Consider the following 20,556-nt stretch of genomic DNA (forward strand, 5'->3'; position numbering starts at 1 on the left):
TGGGACACTCTTCTGGCAGAAGCCTCCACGGTGGCAAATTAAATGGGTGTAACTACTCAGTGAACAGAGGAGCCGTCAGAAAAAAAGAAAATGTTTCCCTGATGAGACTGAAGATGACAGCAGATGAACAGAAGTCAGACACTGGATTTCACAACTGTGTTTTATGTGGCTCTGGATAGTGTAATCAGTCATTTGGACATGCGGTTCTACACGATTGCAGCTATATGCGAAGAGTTTTCACCAATACTTACATTTAGCAAAATGACTGAAAACCAAATTTGTGTATCTTGCCACAAATTGAGAAACAAGTACTTCAAAGATCTCACAGATGGATTTGAAAATGAAGTGCGACATCTAAAGACAATATATGGTGCCACTTTTCAGATGGTCTTTCACCTGTAGAGCTACTAAATGCCATACACAAGATGCAGCTAAAGTGCATTTTTGGAGAGGTGTGCATTGCACTGCGAATCTTCTGTACAATGCCTGTAACAGTTGCTGGAGGTGAACGTGCCTTCAGTAAGCTCAAACTTATAAAGAACTAAGATCTACAATGTTCTAAGACAGGTTGAACAGCCTTGCCATCCTTTCAATTGAAAACCAGATAGCAAGAAAATGTTACTTTAAAGACATTATAAATGAGTTTGCTCACAAGAAGACTCGACACAGGGCTCTTGGTGCAGTGTAACCTCTGAGTTTTGTTTACAGGGAACAAACAAGGACAAATGACATAACCTGTTCTACCCAAGCCTGCCCAGGGATGGGCAAAATACTGTGTGAGTATTTTCTGCTATGGTTTATTTCCTGTTGAACTTACTCAGGAATGCCCACATAATGTCTCGACACTACAGTTGCAGTTTCACAGATGCTTGTTCTCTGTAGGTACCACATTTATGCCTGCAGTCCACATAGGTCAGGAATTGTTATTTATTTTGGGTATGTTATTTAGGCATATATTTAGGAATTATGCATAGGGCAGAAGAGGGTTAGCCTTGTTTATAAGAATGTAATAAATTATTTCATCTGAATGGATCATTGGTAATTTCTTCATTAAAACTGACTACAATACCATATTAAAAAAAGATCACCAATTGTGTAGTTATTTATAATAAAGCATAAAAAATCTCATGACACAGCTTTTGTTAACATTAGGAACCAAACATTTTTGCAATACTGTTAATATAGGTAAAGGATGAAGGTGGAAACTAGAATCTGCACAATTGTAGTATAGAGCAGCAGAAGCTTATAGTTAGTACATTTAAATCAGTACGTTATTTTAATCTGAAACATTCTGATTTCTATGTTAGGGGCCCGGTATAATTTTTTTTCATGGGGTACAACATCTCCTATACACTTCCTGATTAACTCAGTCACCATATCCAGGCTGCATCACATCCGGCCATGATTGGGAGTCCCATAGGGCGGCGCACAATTGGCCCAGCGTCTTCCAGGTTTGGCCGGGGTAGGCTGTCATTGTAAATAAGAATTTGTTCTTAAAGGTTAAATGAAAAAAAATCTGTGGCTTGTCTGTGTTATTCTCAGAGGCTACCCGGAACATATCCCAGTCCGCATGATCAAAACAATCTTGAAGCCTGGATTTCGATTGGTCAAACCAGCATTGAATAGACCTTAGCACGGGTATTTCCTGTTTGAGTTTCTGCCTATGGGAGGGGAGAAGCAAAATGGAGTTGTGATCAGATTTGCCGAAGGGAGGGCTGGGGAGGGCCTTGTAGGCATTTCAAAAAGTTGAGTAGCAGTGGTCCAATGTTTTACCAGCGTGAGTACTACAGTCACTGTGTTGGTAGAACTTCGGTAGCGTTTTCCTTATATTTCCTTTGTTAAAATCCCCAGCTACAATAAATGCGGCCTCAAGGATATGGGGTTTCCATAAAGTCCAGTGTAGTTCTTTGAGGGTCGTCGTGGTATCAGCATGAGGGGGGATATACACGGCTGTGACTATAACTGAAGAGAATACTCTTGGGAGGTAATACGGTCGGCATTTGATTGTGAGGTATTCTAGGCCGTCGTAATGCTGGTGGTCGTAATTCTGGTGAGTTACCGTCGCTCTGATATCCAAAAGTTATTTCTGGCTGTATGTAATAACACAAAACATTTCCTGGGCTAATAATGTAAGAAATAACACACAAAAAAACAATAGTTGCTTAGGAGCTAGAAGCAGAGCTGCCATATCTGTTGGCGCCATCTTACTTACTCATTGCTTGCTGTTTGGGGTTTTAGGCTGGGTTTCTGTATAAGCACTTTGTGACATGATGTAAAAAAGGCTTTATAAATATATTTGATTTGAATCCCCACCCCTCCATGTCAGCTAGCGGGAGCAACACTGATAGTGTCCTTCCCTCCCGCCTGCCGAACACCTGCCCTCACTGTTATTAACAGAACTACGGGAAAACAGTGTCTGACGGGCAGGGGAAAAAGATACGGTCTCCCGGTCGCCCCGCTAGCACAGCAGGTGGGAGGATGGGGACACACCATGTGCTAGCTAACTAGCTACCTTGCTAGTTAGTGATACCGTCTTCTAGCTAGCATGCTAGTTAGCTAGCAAATGGTGTCGCCACAGATTTGGTGTCGCTTCCCACCTGCTGTGTACCGGACTAGCTGGCTAAGCTAGCACAGTGTCCTTCGGTCCCACCTGCCTTTGCCATCGTTAACAGATCTGTAGGAAAACAGTGCCCGACATGCGGGGACGAAGGACACTGTCTACCAGCGTACAGCTAGCTAGCTACCATTGTCGCCCCCGCCCCTTCTTCTGTGGGGTTTATTGGTGGCTGGCATCCAAGGTTATTGTGCAAAGTTAACGCCACCTACTGCACTGGAGCACCCCCGCCTCCCACAACTTAAAAAAATGACCAATAGAAGTATAAAGAGGGGTTCCTGCAGATGCAGGAATGCCCCAAATTGCAGGCCGCAATTGCACCCTTCTCGCCCATCTTGATGTTAGAGTTATAAGTGAAAGAGGTTTGAACATTAACCACTCATTCACTCCACAAGGTGGCACAGGTGGCCCTGTCCTCATTCCAAAGCCAATATTTTATACCAATTAGCTCAAACTGAGCAGCACTGCTGTTGGGTTGACCCTGTATAGTCCCTGATTGTACAAAATCATCTGAAGACAAACACACAGCCTGCTCACTTTTTTTCTGCCCTATGGTCAAGCTTGAGTCAATCATTACACGGAAGATACACATTCAACTTTGCGACACTGCCTTAGTGCTGATCCTGACTCTGCAAGTACACAGCTCTCACACAGAGGAAATCCAGAGGTTCCCCATACCCTGTGTAGGCAACCTCACTAGGATTCTCTCATAATGACTTGAGTCTTGTCAACTAAATGCTGAGTGAATATGTGGTTATTTGATGTGTTGTGTGGGCATCTCAAGGTAAGGGACAGAAGGTCAACTAGTAGGCCCCTTTGTCTTTACTGGCCCTTGTGGGGGTAAGGGGATCCACGGTTTTCAGACATGCGGGCATGGGAGGTGTTTGCTACAGGTGTGCAACCAGACATTGTGGTGCGGCGGGGTCTGGAGCATACAGGGGACACCTTCCTAGTGAATGGCCACAGCTTCACGCTCAGAAACAACCTTCACCTTGTGGACTTTGGCAAAAATGTGTCAGGTATGGCTGCCGAGGCAGAGAGGATTGTGGGAGACCACTTGGTGAGAGGAGTGAGTGCCACACGGGATAAAGGAGACACTTCAGCAGCATGGGAAAGAGTAAGCAACTCAAACTAGAATAAGTGTTTGTGGGTGGGATGGGTTGGTTGGTAAATTAATTTCTCCTCAGCCAGATGTGGTTGAAGAATGGAAGTCGTATCACAGTGATGGAGGGAGCTAAACACAACCTGCCAGACGCTGATACTGATGCCCAGGGAGCAGCCGAATGTATCAAGAGGCTGGCCAGCACACTGACAGAATGACCTGTTGCTTGTACTAATTTCAAGTAAATTGATACCGAACTACTACCACAATTTAATTGTCGAACAAACTATATAGTTATTACTTCATTTGAAATCACCGAAGCTACAGGGTGTCCATAAATATCTTTAAAGCCCAGTGCAGTCAAACACTTGATTTTACTGTATTTTATACATATTTCCACACTATGAAGTTGGAGTAATACTGTTAAATTGTGAAAATAGCATAATGCCCATTTAGTGTAAGAGCTGTTTGAAAAGACCGCCTTAAATGTCTACCTGTTTTGACCTTCTATGGTGACATCACCGTGCAATAAATTAGTTAGACCACAGAGAAAAAGTTCAAAACTATGCCAAAAACAATTGTTTTATTTCTCTCTCCACTCAGTCAGTCCTAGGCTAAATTCTTGCTTGAAAAATTGCTCTATGCTAAAAAAAACATTTTATTACACCATTTTAATTAAACAATCACAGTAAGACTTAATTGTTACCCAGAAATGATTTTATAGAGATACATTCTGCTGCATTGGACATTTAACACATGTAGGAGGGTCTGCACTCTTGCCTGCCCCAGTCCCACTCATCTCTCTTCAAGAAAAACAGAATGTTACACACAGACTGGCTTGGTGTTGGGGCTACCATTCAGGAGCTTAACTCTGTTCGCCATGCCGTCGTTATTGAAGGGAGGCGGACTTGCACACTGCGCTCACCCTGCTCAGATAAGACTCTAACTCTACTAGCTCATTATAGAGCTTTCACCCAAAAACCTAAACTTCGTGCACATTAACTTTTATATTGTGGTCATATTTGGTAAAATACAATTTCCCTGTTAACATTTTCTAAACAGGTGGTGGCCCTGGTTCTGCCTGATGTAATCTGAGATCCCCTGGATTTAAAAGCCCAGCGGCCCCACATTGTAGACTGAGGCGTGGCCTGAGGAGATTTGGTCGGTGCTGGACCGCTATGGGCTAACCGCAGCCTCTCTTCCCACCTCCGTCAAGCAGGTCCCCGGTGGGAGGAGGCTGGAGAGCAGTCAGACAGGGTGGCATTTGTTCTCAATGCTGTGATTGGCTCCAACAGCATTGCTCTGGAATGCGCAGGGTGACGTGTGGGGGAGCTCGGATTCCGTCCAGTTGTGCTGTCGCCAGTGGTGTGTGGGGACGTACAGTCTGTCTCGCCTTTATGGTCTACTGGCTCACTTTCCCTGCTCCCGTGACGAGCCCCCTCCTGAGTTGCCTGCTGAGATTCTGAAGCTGGGGCCCGAGACGGGCGTGGAGAGTTGGGATTTGTGCGTGCCATGCAGGTGCTTGGCGTGGGGAGGGCTGGAGAGCCACCATCTGCTGGCTGGGGGAGAGCCCACTGCGCAGTTGACAGGTAAGGGGCGTGGTGGGCAGAACCAAGAGTTAGCCCTGCGAGTGGGGCTGGAGCTGGGAGGCATGGCACTCCCTCCGAAGGGTCCCCTGTTCCTGAGTGGTGGGACAGATGGTCAGGATGGCCAACTGAGGCAGCAGGGGCGGTCATAGACGCAGGGCTTGGAGAAGAACCACGAGCACAGGGGCTAGACACTGAAGGCATCCTCATTAACAATGATTCCTTCACCTTTTCACACCTGTCTGGTCGGCAGTGACTGCTCCTACCAGGGTTAATGGGTACCAATGTGATGGATGTGCACATCCTGCTGATCCCACCAATCCCCATAGTCGTGTCTGGTCGTTGATGAAGACGATGGCCTGAAAGCAGCTAAGCACACATTTCAGTATGAATCCATACAGAGTAGACTTAAATATATTCAGAGCGCAGCTTTTCGAAGTTGACCTTGCCAATTATACCCCTTCCCAGCAAGCCCTTCTGGAAGTCCACGTTTAATTTAAAAAGTCGCAGTTAGTTATGTCTATAATAAATAATGAATACCGTAAATTGTTTACTTTTTGGTTATTTGTGGAGTGTTCTTGTACAGAGCAATTGTGGGTTGTGTGCTGGACATCATATTAGAAAATGAAAAAAAATTACTAAATGTGATTAAAAAAATAAAATTCTTTAGAATCTACTAGTCAATTGCACAAGACCATAAATTACAAAATGTACAATTAAATAGCCTTCTCCAGGTACCTACCTGCACCTGAGACAATAAAAGGCATTAATGGCCTTCACTGTTTTATATTTTTATAGCAATCAGAAGAGTCAGAGGCCTCATGCATTTGCTCCTTCTCAATATGGAGGTTCCAGCCATAGAAGGGGTGTACAACGAGTATAATAATGTAAGTCTGTCAAGAAAAAGAAATCAGAGTTCGAGGGGAGCTGCCATTTGATGTAAGGCTTCTATCTCTGACCACTTTCTCCACAGTAGTCTTGCTCCAGTGCACTCTTCATGAATTACTATGTATCCTTGCTCCAGTGGAAATAAAAACAGCTCCTTATTTATACAATAATATATGTTATGAACATAACAGCAGTCACAACTCACAGCAGTTGTCGAGTCTTTTCAGATTCTGTCTACCGGTAGATTAGAATAACATTTCAGTTCAAGCTACAACCAATCAGAGGACACAGACTTGGATAGATATTTTAATGGCTCACCAATCAAAGGCGGTACAAATTTACATGAGCTACATTTTAAAATATGAGATTTAAAAAGATATGGCATATGAGAGAATATCTTAGCTTATCGCATGGTGTGGCTGTCTGGATGTAAACTGAGCCTGATAACAGTTACCTCTTCATGACAACCGTCCGGGGGAAAATAATTTTTCAGCGTAGAGTAAGGAAGTGTCTGCAGGCCCACCTCATCAATGAACTCCAGCCCATTTGAAAAGGCACAACATATCAAGTCTGTGTCCCCTCAGCAACTCTGTCTGATTAGACAGAGAGCAAGTAGAATGTAGTCCAACTTGTTATGTCCCGTCTGTCACTCACGGTGTGTCTTGATGGTGTCTCCTGCAGCACTCTCCCTGACAGATAGAAAACATTATCACAATCACGCACCAATGTAACTCACCAATGTAACAGACAAAGAAAGGAGTCACACACCTACTGCTTTTTTTGTTGTAATTATAATATATTTTTGAATAGAAAAACACACATACAAATGACAACATACCTAAGCTCACAAACATCTACAGTTGAAGTTGGAAGATTACATACACTTAGGTTGGAGTCATTAAAACTTGTTTTTCAAACACTCCACAAATTTCTTGTTAACAAACTATAGTTTTGGCAAGTCGGTTAGGACATTACATTGTGCATGACAAGTAATTTTTCCAACAATTGTTTACAGGCAGATTATTTCACTTATAATTCACTGTATCACAATTCCAGTGGGTCAGAAGTTTACATACACTAAGTTGACAAGGCCTTTAAACAGCTTGGAAAATTCCAGAAATTATGTCATGGCTTTAGAAGCTTCTGTTAGGCTAATTGGTATCATTTGAGTCAATTTAAGGTGTACCTGTGGATGTATTTCAAGGCCTACCTTCAAACTCAGTGCCTCTTTGCTTGACATCATGGGAAAATCAAAAGAAATCAGCCAAGACCTCAGAAAAATAATAGTAGACCTCCACAAGTCTGGTTCATCCTTGGGAGCAATTACCAAGTGCCTGAAGGTACCACGTTCATCTGAACAAACAATAGTACGCAAGTATAAACACCATGGGACCACTCAGCCATCACACAGCTCAGGAAGGAGATGCGTTCTGTCTCCTAGAGATTAACGTACTTTGGTGCGAAAAGTGCAAATCAATCCCAGAACAACAGCAAAGGACCTTGTGATGATGCCTGAGGAAACAGGTACAAAGTATCTATATCCACAGTAAAAAAGTCCTATATCGACATAACCTGAAAGACCGCTCAGCAAGGAAGAAGCCGCTGCTCCAAACCGCCATAAAAAAAGCCAGACTACGGTTTGGAACTGTACATGGGGACAAAGATCGTACTTTTTGGAGAAATGTCCTCTGGTCTGATGAAACAAAAATAGAACTTTTTGGCCATAATGACCATCGTTATGTTTCGAGGAAAAAGGGGGATTCTTGCAAGCCGAAGAACACCATCCCAACCGTGAAGCACGCGGGTGGCAGCATCATGTTGTGGGGGTGCTTTGCTGCAGGAGGGACTGGTGCACTTCACAATATAGATGGCATGAGGAGGGAGCAAAATTATATGGATATATTGAAGCAACATCTCAAGACATCAGTCAGGAAGTTAACGCTTGGTCGCAAATGGGTCTTCCAAATGGACAATGACGCCAAGCATACTTCCAAAGTTGTGGCAAAATGGCTTAAGGACAACAAAGTCAAGGTATTGGAGAGCCATCACAAAGCCCTGACCTCAATCCCATAGAAAATTTGTGGGCAGAACTGAAAAAGCGTGTGCGAGCAAGGAGGCCTACAAACCTGACTCAGTTACGCCAGCTCTGTCAGGAGGAATGGGCCAAAATTCACGCAACTTATTGCGGGAAGCTTGTGAAAGGCTGCCCGAAATGTTTGACCCAAGTTAAACAATTTAAAGGCAATGCTACCAAATACTAATTGAGTGTATGTAAACTTCTGACCCACTGGGAATGTGATGAAAGAAATAAAAGCTGAAAAATCATTCTCTCTACTATTATTCTGACATTTCACATTCTTAAAATAAAGGGGTGATCCTAACTGACCTAAGACAGGGAATATTTACAAGGATTAAATTGTGAAAAACTGGGTTTAAATGTATTTGGCTAAAGTGTATGTAAACTTCCGACTTCAACTGTACATCACCACACCTGCCCAGACCCACCTGCTCACACCCCCATTTCCAGCGCCCACATCACTCTCTGCCACATGGCCTAAAACTGCACAATTTTTTCCCTCTCCGTCCCCCAAGCACTTTCAACATTTAGATAATAAAGAAATTGACCTTTATATTGTGTTAACAATAGAGGATTGGTTGATTTCCAGTTTAAGTATACGTTTTTTCAAGATGATTGACGAGAAAAGTATCATCAAAATCATTGGACTGCAACCTCATAAGCCATGTCTTGAAATATGCAGACAGACGGATTAAAAGTACTTTTATATTGTAATACTTTGACAGCCAACCTAACTCCGCCCATAACTTTTGGAATTTACAGCATTCCCAGAAGGCATGGATTATTGAGTCATTGTTAGTTTTACACTAAGACATGACTCTGCCGTTGTGCTGTAGAATTTGCGAATTCTGCCCCGTGTAATAAATTATATACATTAGTTTATACAGTGAGGGAAAAAAGTAATTGATCCCCTGTTGATTTTGTACGTTTGCCCACTGACAAAGAAATGATCAGTCTATAATTTTAATGGTAGGTTTATTTGAACAGTGAGAGACAGAATAACAACAAAAAAATGAAGATAAACGCATGTTAAAAATTTTATAAAATGATTTGCATTTTAATGAGGGAAATAAGTATTTGACCCCTCTGCAAAACATGACTTAGTACTTGGTGGCAAAACCCTTGTTGGCAATCACAGAGGTCAGACGTTTCTTGTAGTTGGCCACCAGGTTTGCACACATCTCAGGAGGGATTTTGTCCCACTCCTCTTTGCAGATCTTTTCCAAGTCATTAAGGTTTCGAGGCTGACGTTTGGCAACTCGAACCTTCAGCTCCCTCCACAGATTTTCTAATGTGCTTCTTCTTGAGCCACTCCTTTGTTGCTTTGGCCATGTGTTTTGGGTCATTGTCATGCTGGAATACCCATCCACGACCCATTTTCAATGCCCTGGCTGAGGGAAGGAGGTTCTCACCCAAGATTTGACGGTACATGGCCACGTCCATCGTCCCTTTGATGCGGTGAAGTTGTCCTGTCCCCTTAGCAGAAAAACACCCCCAAAGCATAATGTTTCCACCTCCATGTTTGACGGTGGGGATGGTGTTCTTGGGGTCATAGGCAGCATTCCTCCTCCTCCAAACACGGCTCATTGAGTTGATGCCAAAGAGCTCCATTTTGGTCTCATCTGACCACAACACTTTCACCCAGTTGTCCTCTGAATCATTCAGATGTTCATTGGCAAACTTCAGACGGGCATGTATATGTGCTTTCTTGAGTAGGGGGACCTTGCGGGCACTGCAGGATTTCAGTCCTTCATGGTGTAGTGTGTTACCAATTGTTTTCTTGGTGACTATAGTCCCAGCTGCCTTGAGATCATTGACAAGATCCTTCCATGTAGTTCTGGGCTGATTCCTCACCGTTCTCATGATCACTGCAACTCCACGAGGTGAGATCTTGCATGGAGCCCCAGGCCGAGGGAGATTGACAGTTCTTTTGTGTTTCTTCCATTTGCGAATAATCGCACCAACTGTTGTCACCTTCTCACCAAGCTGCTTGGCGATGGTCTTGTAGCCCATTCCAGCCTTGTGTAGGTCTACAATCTTGTCCCTGACATCCTTGGAGAGCTCTTTGGTCTTGGCCATGGTGGAGAGTTTGAAATCTGATTGATTGATTGCTTCTGTGGACAGGTGTCTTTTATACAGGTAACAAAATGAGATTAGGAGCACTCCCTTTAAGAGTGTGCTCCTAATCTCAGCTCGTTACCTGTATAAAAGACACCTGGGAGCCAGAAATCTTTCTGATTGAGAGGGGGTCAAATACTTATTTCCCTCATTAAAATGCAAATCAATTTATAACACTTTTGACATGCGTTTTTCTGTTTTTTTGTTGTTGTTATTCTGTCTCTCACTGTTCAAATAAACCTACCATTAAAAGTATAGACTGATCATTTCTTTGTCAGTGGGCAAACGTACAAAATCAGCAGGGGATTAAATACTTTTTCCCCTCACTGTATACTGTATTAAGCGTACATTTTCATTAACTGTAATTTCATTAGTTATTTTCCAACATTCAGTTTTTCGGTCTTGGTTCCAATAGTTTATATATTTTTTAAAGAGATAGTCAGTTGGGTAGGCTCTCTCCAAGGTTTTGTATATCTTACTTGTCATATGAATATCATTTTCTGACTCAAATAGGATTCCCTCAAGATTGCTCTGATGTTCAAAAGATTTTGAAATGAAATTTCTTCATAGGAAAATTGAATGCATGTACGTGAAAAAACATTTTTTTATTGGTCAGTCCAAAATTGCTTTTTAATGCAGTCATGGAAATAAATGTATTTCCTATTACCAAGTAATTTACGGTTTCTATGCCTTTAGTTTTCCATGTGGACCAATTTATCAGTGAATTCTGAAAAGCTATCCAAGGATTGTTCCATAAGGATGCGTTTTTAGGGAGTGATATTGGTTCTTGTAGAATATGTTGAATTTTTTTCCCATATTGTTATAGTGCTCTTAACTATGAATTTGTTTATGTTCTTTCGCTTTATCCTTTGAAAATAGACACGTGAAAAGATTATTGGAATGAGCATGCGCATCTTCAATATGTACCCATCGTTCCTCTTTAGTGCATTTAACTATATGTCGCAAGTAAAAAAGCCCTGGGTGGTGAGTTGATTACAATTCCAAGTCTGGAAAGTTAAAACCACCCTCAGACTAAGGAAGATGTAAAACTTTCCTTTTTGTTCTAGGAGTGTTATTTGCCCATATAAAAGTCTTATGACCAAGTATACTTTTTTAAAGAATGTCTTCAGTGGGATAATTTGTATTACTGAGAATAAGTATAAAAACTTTGGGAGCCATGCCATTCTGAAGAGGTTTATTCTACCTGTAAGATTTATGGGAAGATTTTTCCATTTAATTAGATCTGCTTTCATATTGCTGAGTGATGGGATAAAGTTATCTTTATATATTTGTGGTTTGTTGTCACTTATTAAGCATCCTAATTCATTTTTTTGTGGTCCACTTAAAGGATTACTGTAGATCATGAGTATTATTTTTCCTATTGCCATGATTTCATTTTTTGCCCATGTAAATGGCATAGCCTGATATTTTAAAGTTCTGAAAATATTTTTTTGCAAGGGGGGGGCATAGAGTTTAATATTGGTCAGGAATATCAGGAGATAATCTGCAAATAAGTGTGTGTGTGTGAACAGCTATCATTATTGGTAAACACACACACACACACACACACACACACACACACACACACACACACACACACACACATATATATATATGTTTACCAATAATGATAGCTGTTATGTTTCGGTCCTGTCTAATTCTTTCTGCAAGAGGTTCAATTGCCAGTGCAAACAGAAGGGGAGAGAGAGGACATCCCTGTCTTATGCCCCTTTCTAAAGCAATTTAATCAGATAATGTATTGTGTATATTTTTGCTTTAAAATATGTGTATATTTTTTATTCAATTCATTATTTCAGCTGGAAAGTTGAAAGCTTCCAAAGTTTTGAATAGAAAAGGCCATTCGAAACAGTCAAAAGCCTTTTTCTGCATCAAATCTATATCTTGTTTTTTTGCACAATGCATTAAACTGAAACGTTCTTGTACACTGAGTGTACAAAACATTAGGAACACCTGCTCTTTCCATGACAGACTGACCAGGTGAACCTAGGTGTACGCTATGATCCCTTATTGATGTCACCTTTTAAATCCCCATGAAATCAATGTCGACAAAGGGGAGGAGACGGGTTAAATAAGGATTTTTAGACAATTGAGACATGGATTGTATATGTGTGCCATTCAGAGTGGGCAAGACAAAATATTTAAGTGCCTATGAACGGGGTATGGTAGGTAGTAGGTGCCACGCGCACCGGTTTGTGTGTGTCAAGAAGTGAAGCGCTGCTGGGTTTCACGCTCAACAGTATCCCGTGTGTATCAAGAATGGTCCACCACCCAAAGGATATCCAGCCAACTTGACACAAATGTGGGCAGCATTGGAGTCAACATGGGCCAGCATCCCTGTGGAACACTTTTCACACCTTGTAGTCCATATGCCCAGACGAATGGAGGCTGTTCTGAGGGCAATATTATGGAAGGTGTTCCAAACATTTTGTATTTGTGCGTCTATTTTTAATAAAACAGTTTGATTGATATGTATCAAGTCTGTTTTAAGTGTTTATTTTATCTTCTGATAATTGAGGGTTGATGAGTCTAAGGCTGTAGGATCAGTCTAACCCTTAAGAAAAAAGATTGCAGTCAGAGTGCAGTATAACTGCAGTATAACTGCATAACTGCAGTACATTAAATGCAGTATGAATCTGCAAAACCTGCTTCCAAAATACCATACTGCACATTTACTGTAGTTTCAAAACGGCAATCTTTTTTTTTTTAAAGTGAAATATTGTTTCTGATTTATATAGATTTTCATAGCTTTTAAAATTGTAATTAATTGTGTTGTTTCTAATTAACGCATCTTTATCTTAAAATTATAACTATTGGCGTGTATTCATTTTGACTGCTGCAAGATGTTTACCAGGTTTGTTTACCATTAAGTAGTATGCTTTATTGGAGTTCAGCCTGTAGTTGTTTGCTCTCTTCAAAAGTAAAATATCATATTCCTGCTTAAGTTCAGAAATGTTATTTTCTTCCTTACCTTGTAAATAAAAAATGTTTATGGACTTTTTCGAAAATAGTGATTTTATTTTTGTTCAATAAAAATGTCTAACTTTTGCAGAGTATGAGATCATCATTCCCCTAATGTACGCCTTAAAAGCATCCCAAATGATATAGGGGGGGTCAGCTTTTCTCTATCTACATTTGTAAAGGTTCTTTTTTCATTTAGGTACACACACTGCTTTTAACAGTAGGAAGCAACCAACTAGCGTTAACTAAACTCATAATGGGAAAATCAAATGTGTGGAGTCCAGTGAATAGCTAGAGAAAACGACACTGTATTGTGACTGTAGAGAACAAGTCAGTATTATGGGTACCTGGAGGGAGACACATGGATGCTTGGACACCTACCATCCACTGCGGTGAGGTGCAGTGTCAGGTGTGCCTCCATTCTGTCCACTAGTACCTAAAATGTTAGAGCACAACAATACATGTTAGCTAGCACTTCATGGCAGCTAGCTTCGACCGCAACTGGATTCCAATTTGACGGGACATTGGGTTTATACAGATCAAGCCCAATGTCCTGTCAGAATCCAGTTGCGGTTGAAACTACATGGCAGTATGCCTTTCAGACATAGAACTAGTACAATTTGAAACGGCATGGTATTTGAATGCTTCCATACAGTCGTTACAAAGTAGGTAGCGGTCAAGTTCGTTTTGCATGGCCCAGTGCCCCGAGTGGGTGGTGTTCACTTCAGGACCAATGGATTGGTCTAAAATGAGCAAACTGCCCATCTGGGGCACTGGGCCATGCAAAATGGATTTTCCCAGTGTAAAGCATAGCACAGGGAATTTGACCAAACTTTACTTGCTGATACTTCCTCAATTCCCGACTTGGAAGACAATGCATGTCTTCTAAACTTCCATGTTTCTGTTGCAAGTGGTCAGTTATTCAAAAAATATATATATGTTTTGCTACATGAAGTAATCCAACAATGTGTACGCCGCGATCTTGTCTATTTCAAATCTTATCAATGATCAAGACAAGTGAGTGTCATCCAATGATGTATATAAACCCTGGATTGCTGATGCTACTGTATGTTTCGGCAATTGCGAGGCTTTGAAGCCACCGGTCAGCCATATTGGCACTCCTGAGCAGTCCTCTAAATTATAGAAATTAATGGAGTTCTACAGTATTTCAAGAACAAAATTACACGTATATAAGTATTTTTTATTTTAGTGGGGACAGTAACATTAGTAATCTCAAAATTATACTAAGGAAAATTTTGATTTTTTTTTCAGCTCAAATAATATAATTTCAAAGTATACATTCGTGTCTGTAATAGAATAAACATTGTAAAAACAAATGTTGACATTAATAAATGCTTTTCTAAAGTTTCCAAAATATATGTTTTACACTGGCAGTGATGGAAAAAGTACCCAATTGTGATAGAAAATGACTCAAGTAAAAGTCACTCAGTAAAATACTTGAGTAAAAGTCTAAAAGCATCTGGTTTTAAATATACTTCAGTATCAAAACACTATAAATCCTTTCAACTTCCTTATATTAAGCAAACTAGACACCACAATTATATTTTATGGATAGCCAGGGGCACACTCCAACACTCATGCATCATTTACAAACAAAGCATTTGTGTTTAGTGAGTCTGCCAGATCAGAGGTAGGTCAGAGGTAGGTGAATTTCACCATTTTCCTGCCCTGCTAAGCATTCAAAATGTATTGAGTACTTTTGGGTGTCAGGGAAACTGTATAAGAGCAAAAAGTACATATTTTCTTTAGGAAAGTAGTGCTATAAAAGTTAATGTTGTCAAAAATATAAATAGTCAAATAAAGTACAGATACCATGGCTTGACATTAACTTTTTAGCCACTTGTCCTCCGGAAAAGTACAACAGCCTTTTTACTTGAGTCAAGTCATTTGTCCCACCCCTCAAAAATGGTCTGTAACAAATACATTAATAAATTGGGTTGTATAATGCAAGGAACCACTTCACAAAATAACATTCATAATTATCACTGGTATTGACAATGGAAGGCTGCTGGTCTCTGATCCCATGTGGTATATATCTCCTGCCGTTGTGGCCTTAACTAGATAATAAGCCTAACTACACAATATGTTTAAATTGGCTAGTTGACTATTTAGCAATTAGCATGTATTAATGTCACTGTTATGTCCGATGTCCTAAAATTACTTTTCACCAGCACTTGTGTATAATCGCAAATTGCCGACATGCAGTTGATACGGGGTGCGAAGTTGATGAAACCAATGCTGAATACTCAGGTTGTAAAACCGTTAATCAAGCACTCAAAATCATCTAGGATTCTCCTCTATTCAATACTGGCCATGTAATTTTGACAAAGTACGAAAATATTCTTAGAATAGCCTAATTGACAAGTAACTCCTATGCTGTGAAGATCTACCCTGTTCACTGAATATTTTAGCCTTACAAATAGATAAACATCTTAGTTAGCTACCTCGCCCATCTTAGCCATTTGATCCCTGGTTCATTGAATGAGGAAATTATTTTACAAAAAAGTATTTTGTTGTAGTTGTAATGTTGCAGGGTGGCCAACCATCCTCCAGGAGAGCTACTGGGTGTGCAGGCTTTTGCTCCAGCTCTGCTCGAACACAACACATCGTACACATCGTAAAAAATCAGCTGCTCAACAGGACCTTGATAAGTTGACTGGTGTGTTTGATCAGGGTTGGTTCAAAAGCCTGCACACCCAGTAGCTCTCCAGATGGAGGGTTGATGGACAGGTTTTATACTGTAGCCTATCAGTGCAGTATTTTACTTTGTGGGGGGGTTTAGTACCTTGCTTAATCTGTATATAATTTACGTGCTGCGCAATGTCTCTCGCTCCTCTGGCAACGGCCCACTGGCACACACATCATGACTTTTACAGGATTTTTATTGCTGACCAGAAATTTGCTATAACTGGGCAAATAACTCACTATCAACGAATATGAACAAAATGCGGCTAAGCTTGCTGTGATCTCAAAAACGCATCTCCCGACTGCATGATTGACAGACCGCTTGTGCCTGTCAATGCAGGCCTACAATAATCATACTCCCATGTGCTCTGCAGAGATTGGTTAGATAGAGGACAGTGCAAACACATTGGATCCGGAGGACACGGATCCAATTCTGATCGGAGTAGCCTAAATTGATTGATAGTGTTTTTTGCGTGAATTTTTTTTTTTTTACTTGTCCATTTGGACAACATAAATCTGTTTTATCCCTTTTTTTTGTACTTGCCCTGGGCAAGTGGACAAGCCTTAACCTGTTTAGGATAGGGGGCAGTATTTTCACGGCCGGATAAAAAACGTACCCGATTTAATCTGGTTATTACTCCTGCCCAGAAACTAGAATATGCATATAATTGTTTGATTTGGATAGAAAACACCCTAAAGTTTCTAAAACTGTTTGAATGGTGTCTGTGAGTATAACAGAACTCATATGGCAGGCCAAAACCTGAGAAGATTCTATATGGGAAGTGCCCTGTCTGACCATTTCTTGGCCTTCTGTAGCCTCTTTATCGAAAATACAGGATCTCTGCTGTAACGTGACATTTTCTAAGGCTCCCATAGGCTCTCAGAAGGCGCCAGAACGTGGAATGATAACTCTGCAGTCCCTGGGCGAAAAACAGTAGGGGTTTTGGAAAGTAGTCGTTCTGAGAACAATGACACTGGTGCGCGCGTGCATGTGACGACTCCATTTTCTACTTTCAGTGTTTGAACGGATACAACGTCTCCCGGTTGGAATATTATTGCTATTTTACGAGAAAAATCGCATAAAAATTGATTTTAAACAGCGTTTGACATGCTTCGAAGTACGGTAATGGAATATTTTGAATTTTTTTGTCACGATACGCGCCGGCGCGTCACCCTTCGGATAGTGTCTTGAACACAAGAACAAAACGCAGCTATTTGGATATAACTATGGATTATTTGGAACCAAAACAACATTGGGTGTTGAAGTAGAAGTCCTGGGAGTGCATTCTGACGAAGAACAGCAAAAGTAATCCAATTTTTCTTATAGTAAATCTGAGTTTGGTGAGTGCCAAACTTGGTGGGTGTCAAAATAGCTAGCCATGATGGCCGGGCTATCTACTCAGAATATTGCAAAATGTGCTTTCACCGAAAAGCTATTTTAAAATCGGACACCGCGATTGCATAAAGGAGTTCTGTATCTATAATTCTTAAAATAATTGTTATGTTTTTTGTGAACGTTTATCGTGAGTAAGTTAGTAAATTCACCGGAAGTTTTCGGTGGGTATGCTAGTTCTGAACAAAACATGCTAATGTAAAAAGCTGGTTTTTGATATAAATATGAACTTGATTGAACAAAACATGCATGTATTGTATAACATAATGTCCTAGGAGTGTCATCTGATGAAGATCATCAAAGGTTGGTGCTGCATTTAGCTGTGGTTTTGGTTTTTGTGACATTATATGCTAGCTTGAAAAATGGGTGTGTGATTATTTCTGGATGGGTACTCTCCTGACATAATCTAATGTTTTGCTTTCGTTGTAAAGCCTTTTTGAAATCAGACAATGTGGTTAGATAAAGGAGAGTCTTGTCTTTAAAATGGTGTAAAATAGTCATATGTTTGAAAAATTGAAGTTTTTGCATTTTTTAGGTATTTGTAATTCGCGCCACGCTATACCATTGGATATTGGTGAGGCGTTCCGCTAGATGTAAGGGGTTTAATATCAAGCTCTGGATACCCCCAAAAATACTTAAGTAGTACTTCAAAGTATTTTTTACTTTGTTAAATTATATCAGTGGTTCCCAACCAGGGGTACTGGGAACCCTGGATGTACTTGAAGATTCATGAGACCATATGCCTACTGGTAAAATGCACATGAGGGGGTACTTCAGGGGTACTCCAGGTAGACAAAATGCAGTTGGTGGTAGTGTAACCAAAAAGGGTTGGGAACCACTGCATTACACCACTGTGGGGTGGGGGAGTGCCAAGATGGAGGAACAGTGGCTTCAACACAGCTGTACAGCACCCCTATCAGTCAACTTTTCTTGCCCAGTGACCCCAGCCCAGGCAAACCAGGAATCCCCATCATATGTCAGCAAAAAAATGTATAATCAAGTCTTGTCTTATCAGTTAAATAATAATGGAAAGTATAAGTAAACCAAATATATATTCTGGGGGATTTGTTTTTGTGAAAAATAATTAATGAATACTGCTAGCTGCAGTTCATATCCATATTATTAATATTTGATTCAGTGATTGAAATGATGACCCCCGTCCTCGGTAGCCTATTGGGCAACGGACGCACTTCTTACCACGAGATCGCCTTGCTATTCATGTTGAATGCCAATTTGAACTAAGCAAGCTGCTAAATCTACTGCGTAGGCTATTGGGGGCTGTAGGCTACCTGCATCTAGCTAACCAAACCATGGCAAAATGGAATTACAATCATAAACCCAGATTTTAGTCAGTGGGCCTAGCCTATGACAAATCAATCTTCCAATAAGCCATTCCTAACGGTTTATAGTCTTAACATCTGGCACAATTGCCAGAAAATAGCCTAACATTCGTTTTTTGAAGTGTATTTCTTTATTAGTCACATTAGGTCGCAATAATTCTTATTTTAATGGAAAAACGAATTTTGCTTCTAAGGTCGTTAAAAGTTACATCGAGATTCCTTCGTAATTCTGTCAAGGTTATGGAGAGTTAATTGGCTAAATGTGGCAACTCGACTGAGCTGCAATTTCAGGCCTTGTGGGCAGATTGTCAGTAGTCATTTATCAAGGCTACACCTGGCAACCCTGAACTCTAGGGACAACCTTTAAAAAATAATTTCTATATGAAACATTGTCGGCCCAAATGAGTCAGATTACCCAATTGTTGTGGTCTGGCACATGGACTCAAGTCAGGAATTGGAAGTATCGGTTGGACGAAAATCCTCTGTACTATATGCTTTACACTACTTACTGTGTAACGGCTGTATGGAAGCGTTCACATAATCACCACCGTTTCAAAGTGTAGCTACTTGTAGCTAGCTAGCATGGACCTAAACGTCATGGGGGCAAACATTATATGATGAATGTTAACTAGTTTCCTGTAGCGCTCACCTTGTCGGTAATACATATCGTTCACAGTGTTTCCGTAAACTCTCCAAGCGAAGTGGATGGCAATGAGACTGACAACAAGCCAGCTAAACAAGATCTTGAATATTGACACTCTCATATCATTAGCCAACCAGTCATCCACAAATTCGGAAAGAAACGACACAAACCCGTCCACAATACGGGATAAAAACTCGAAATCCCACGGCTCTTCCATTTTATAAAACGCCACCCAACGTGTATGATTTGTCAAAAAACATGCCTTACCCAAACCAGCTAACGTTAGGGCTGACTGTTACAATTCGTCAAAAATATTTGAGTGAACTCAGAGATGTAAATATTTGCTTTTAGTGTTAGCTACATATTTCAGAGATTCTAAACCCAGAGACGCAACATCGCGAGACTTCCGGGAACGCTTGCGAAACAGATGAAGCAGACCAGGCCACAATAAGTCATACAGCAGGATTAATACACGCTCTTCCGGCTCAGCGGCTCCAGAGACATGCTCCGACCAACAACTGTCTGTCATTTTCGCGCACAAAAATAGATCATGAGCATAGAGAATAAAAATACATGTTTAGAACTGATAATTGATCACATGGTGCAAGAATGACTGCAAATAATTGATTATTGAATGTTATCGATGGACACAGCTTTGTAACAGCAAAACATACACAGCCCGAACTTCGAATCGTTTGGCATTCAAGCAATGCATTGCGCCAAGAGTCGTTCACAATCTAGTCCGGTTGAGGCACAACCAGTGTATACATTTTTTTTATTTGTTTGCCTAACAATCAATAATTGTACACTGTTTAAAGTATCAGTCACAAATTACATCTCCAATAAGCCCCCTATGGTGAACGACAGGCTTGTAGAATCATGACTCTTTTGAGTTTTCAGCTCGCCGGAATAGGGTCCTGCCTGCACGCTATGATATGTGAACGAGAGGCTTGTAGAATCATGACTCTTTCGAGTTTTCAGTTCATTATCCACCGGTAAGGGGTCCTGCATGCTGTGGGTATTACTGACTCAAATGAACAAAATTAGTCGAAAGATTCATTCTTTTGACTGAATGATTTGAAAAGATCAGTCAGTTAAAAGAGCTGACTT

General features: G+C 40.8%; 1 protein-coding gene and 1 pseudogene across 2 annotated transcripts; one reads left to right on the top strand and one right to left on the bottom strand.

Moving 5' to 3' along the window:
- The first annotated feature begins 3,479 nt into the window (after positions 1-3,479).
- LOC123729724 (glycerate kinase-like) lies at positions 3,480-5,648 on the top strand (annotated as a pseudogene).
- Positions 5,649-6,483: 835 nt separating this feature from the next.
- LOC106582802 (T-cell leukemia translocation-altered gene protein homolog) lies at positions 6,484-19,862 on the bottom strand. 2 transcript variants are annotated; one of them, XM_014166242.3, is made up of 3 exons: positions 19,453-19,862; positions 13,746-13,800; positions 6,484-6,879 (listed from the first exon to the last, which is right to left on the bottom strand). In XM_014166242.3, the coding sequence occupies exons 1-3, from the start codon at positions 19,661-19,663 to the stop codon at positions 6,837-6,839; spliced, it is 309 nt and encodes a 102-aa protein (XP_014021717.1). In that variant the 5' UTR covers positions 19,664-19,862; the 3' UTR covers positions 6,484-6,836. The 2 variants fall into 2 exon arrangements, with proteins under 2 accessions (XP_014021717.1, XP_014021718.1); XM_014166243.3 differs by having other exon boundaries at positions 13,712-13,800; positions 19,453-19,858.
- Between the last annotated feature and the right edge of the window lie 694 nt (positions 19,863-20,556).

The sequence above is a fragment of the Salmo salar genome, chromosome 22 (assembly GCF_965601325.2).
Source record: "Salmo salar chromosome 22, fSalSal1, whole genome shotgun sequence".
NCBI lineage: Eukaryota > Metazoa > Chordata > Actinopteri > Salmoniformes > Salmonidae > Salmo > Salmo salar.